At 44.6% G+C, this 2542-nt stretch overlaps 1 protein-coding gene across 1 annotated transcript; it reads left to right on the top strand.

The window, feature by feature from the left end:
- Positions 1-1172: 1172 nt before the first annotated feature.
- On the top strand, positions 1173-2312 carry LOC121814733 (zinc finger BED domain-containing protein 5-like; the record flags this gene model as incomplete). Its single annotated transcript, XM_042222038.1, is given in 1 exon segment — positions 1173-2312. A coding segment is annotated over 1 exon segment (1140 nt), but the record flags the coding sequence as incomplete, so codon positions are not given.
- Between the last annotated feature and the right edge of the window lie 230 nt (positions 2313-2542).

Raw genomic sequence — 2542 nt, 5'->3', positions numbered from 1 at the left:
TAGTTTCAGATGTAGCCATTCTTGTATTTTGCTTGTTTACATTATTGTATTTTGCACAACTCTGTTGCTTGTGAAGCTCGCACACAAGAATTTCACTCACATGTACTGTACCAATGTACCTGCACATGTGATGTGACAATAAAAGTGATTTGATTTGATTTAGAGCAGTAGTTCCCAAACTACCGTACGCGTACCCTCGGGGGTACGCAAGTGGCTGTAGGGGGTACGCGTGGGTTGGGGTTGGAGTGGGGATCAAAAGTTTTAAAAGCCGAAATTTGCGCTAATGCAGTTTTATTTGCCTGTCAAATACATGACTATATACCACCCTCTGGTGTTCAGCAAAAAAATAGCTCTGACAAAATACATGGGCGTGATTTGCCCAAATGACTGACACCTAACAGTTGAAGTTGCCTCCAAGCATTCAGTGCAGCGCGAAAATGGACAAGTGGTTAACAAGAAAAAAAGGCCCTACCACAGAGACACCGGCCACAACAACCAATAAGCTCATATCTGAAGATGCATTTTCCAGTGACCGCACAGGTGATTGTTCAACAACAATGTGTTCGTCAGATTTGGATGCTAGCAGTGCTAGCAGGGATGTATCTGTGGTTACTAGCCAAGTGGCTAACATAGCTGGAGCCAGCCATGTGGAAAGTGATGAAGTGTCTGATGCAGAGCGTCAAAGTGGGAGAAAGCATGACAGCTCGGACTGTAACACAACCTCATCAAAGAAGCGCAAATATGATGACAATTATATTTCGCTGGGGTTTACGTGTATAAATATTGGTGGATTTCCCCGGCCACAGTGTGTTATTTGTGCAAAAGTATTGTCTCAGAACTCAATGAAACCTTCACTTTTGCGCAGACATTTAGAGACAAATCATCCCCATTTGAAAAATAAACCAAGGGAATATTTTGAGCGACAGCTAAAATCACTTTCAACAAGTAAAACCTGCATTCAGGTGCCAGATCTTATGAATAAAAACAGACTACAAGCATCGTACATGGTCAGTTACAGAGTGGCTAAAAACAACAAACCCCACACTATTGTGGAGGACCTCATTCTCCCTGCTGCTTTAGATATGGTAGGGACAATGTTGGGGGAAAAGGCAAAAAAGACGATACAGTCCATTCCATCATCAAACAATACTGTCTCACGGCGCATCAATGCAATGTCAGAAAATGTTTTACAGCAGCTACTTCTGCGCATACGCCACAGTGAATGTTATGCAATACAGCTAGATGAGTCCACGGATGTGGCTGGCCTGGCGCATCTTCTCGTATATGTGCGCTACATTCATGAAGGAACCATCAAGGAGGACATGCTGTTCTGTAAACCACTGGAACAAAGGACAACTGCCGCAGATATTTTTCAAAAGCTGGACACATTCATGAACACACATGGACTCGTGTGGGACAGATGTGTTGGCATCTGTACTGATGGCGCACGGGCCATGACTGGGAGACACGGAGGTGTGGTTTCGCGTGTGCAAGCAGTCGCGCCAGATGCCTCCTGGGTACACTGCAGCATCCACCGAGAGGCTCTTGCTGCAAAGGGAATACCTGTCCGTTTGAAACATGTTTTGGACACGAGTGTAAAAATGGTTAACTTTGTGAAAGCCAGGCCGCTGAACTCCCGCTTATTTGCTGCGTTGTGCAATGAGATGGGCAGCGAGCATGAGACATTATTACTCCACACAGAGGTTCGCTGGCTATCTAGAGGGAAAGTGCTGACCCGTTTCTTTGAGTTGAGGGATGAACTTAAAGTTTTCTTCAGTAACCATCCCTTTGAGCTGTCTGAACATTTGCATGATGAAGAGTACCTTACCTGCCTGGCTTATCTGTGTGATATATTTTCTCGTCTGAACGAGCTCAATCTCGGATTACAAGGCGTTTCTGCAACTATATTCAATGTTCAAGATAAAGTTGAGGCCATGATAAAGAAGTTAAACCTTTGGAAGAACTGCTTGGATACAAACAACACTGAAGTCTTTCCTGTGCTGCATGATTTTCTGTGCTCTAATGATCTCACACTATCTAAAAGTGTAAAGCGCGAATGTAACGTGCACCTTGAGGAGCTGGCGGTGCAGTTACGCCGATACTTCCCAGAGACGGACGGCTCAAATGATTGGATACGTCACCCGTTCACCGCTGTGCCTACTTCGTTATCACCGTCTGACCAGGAGAGCCTAATTGAAATTGCCACAGATGGATCTCTAAAAGTTGAACACGCTCAAAAGAACCTGGCGGATTTCTGGATAGGCTGCGCACTGAACAGCCCGCGCTGGCTAAGCGCGCTGTCAAGACTCTGATGCCTTTCGCCACCACATACTTATGCGAAAGGGGATTTTCTGCTTTAACAAACATGAAAACAAAATACAGAGCAAGACTTTGTGTGGAAAACGATTTAAGACTCAGCCTTTCCCAAATTGAGCCAAACATTGAAGAGCTGTGTGCCTCTGCTCAAGCACATCCATCACATTAAATAAAGTTCTGTTTAATGAAAGTTCATGGCCTTTATGCTCTCGACAAAAAAGTGAAT

This window comes from Haplochromis burtoni, unplaced genomic scaffold (genome assembly GCF_018398535.1).
Source record: "Haplochromis burtoni strain Fernald_Lab_line unplaced genomic scaffold, NCSU_Asbu1 Contig_5, whole genome shotgun sequence".
Taxonomy (NCBI): domain Eukaryota; kingdom Metazoa; phylum Chordata; class Actinopteri; order Cichliformes; family Cichlidae; genus Haplochromis; species Haplochromis burtoni.
The sequence above is the reverse complement of the archived record's forward strand: the minus strand, read 5'-3'. Positions and strand labels throughout refer to the sequence as shown.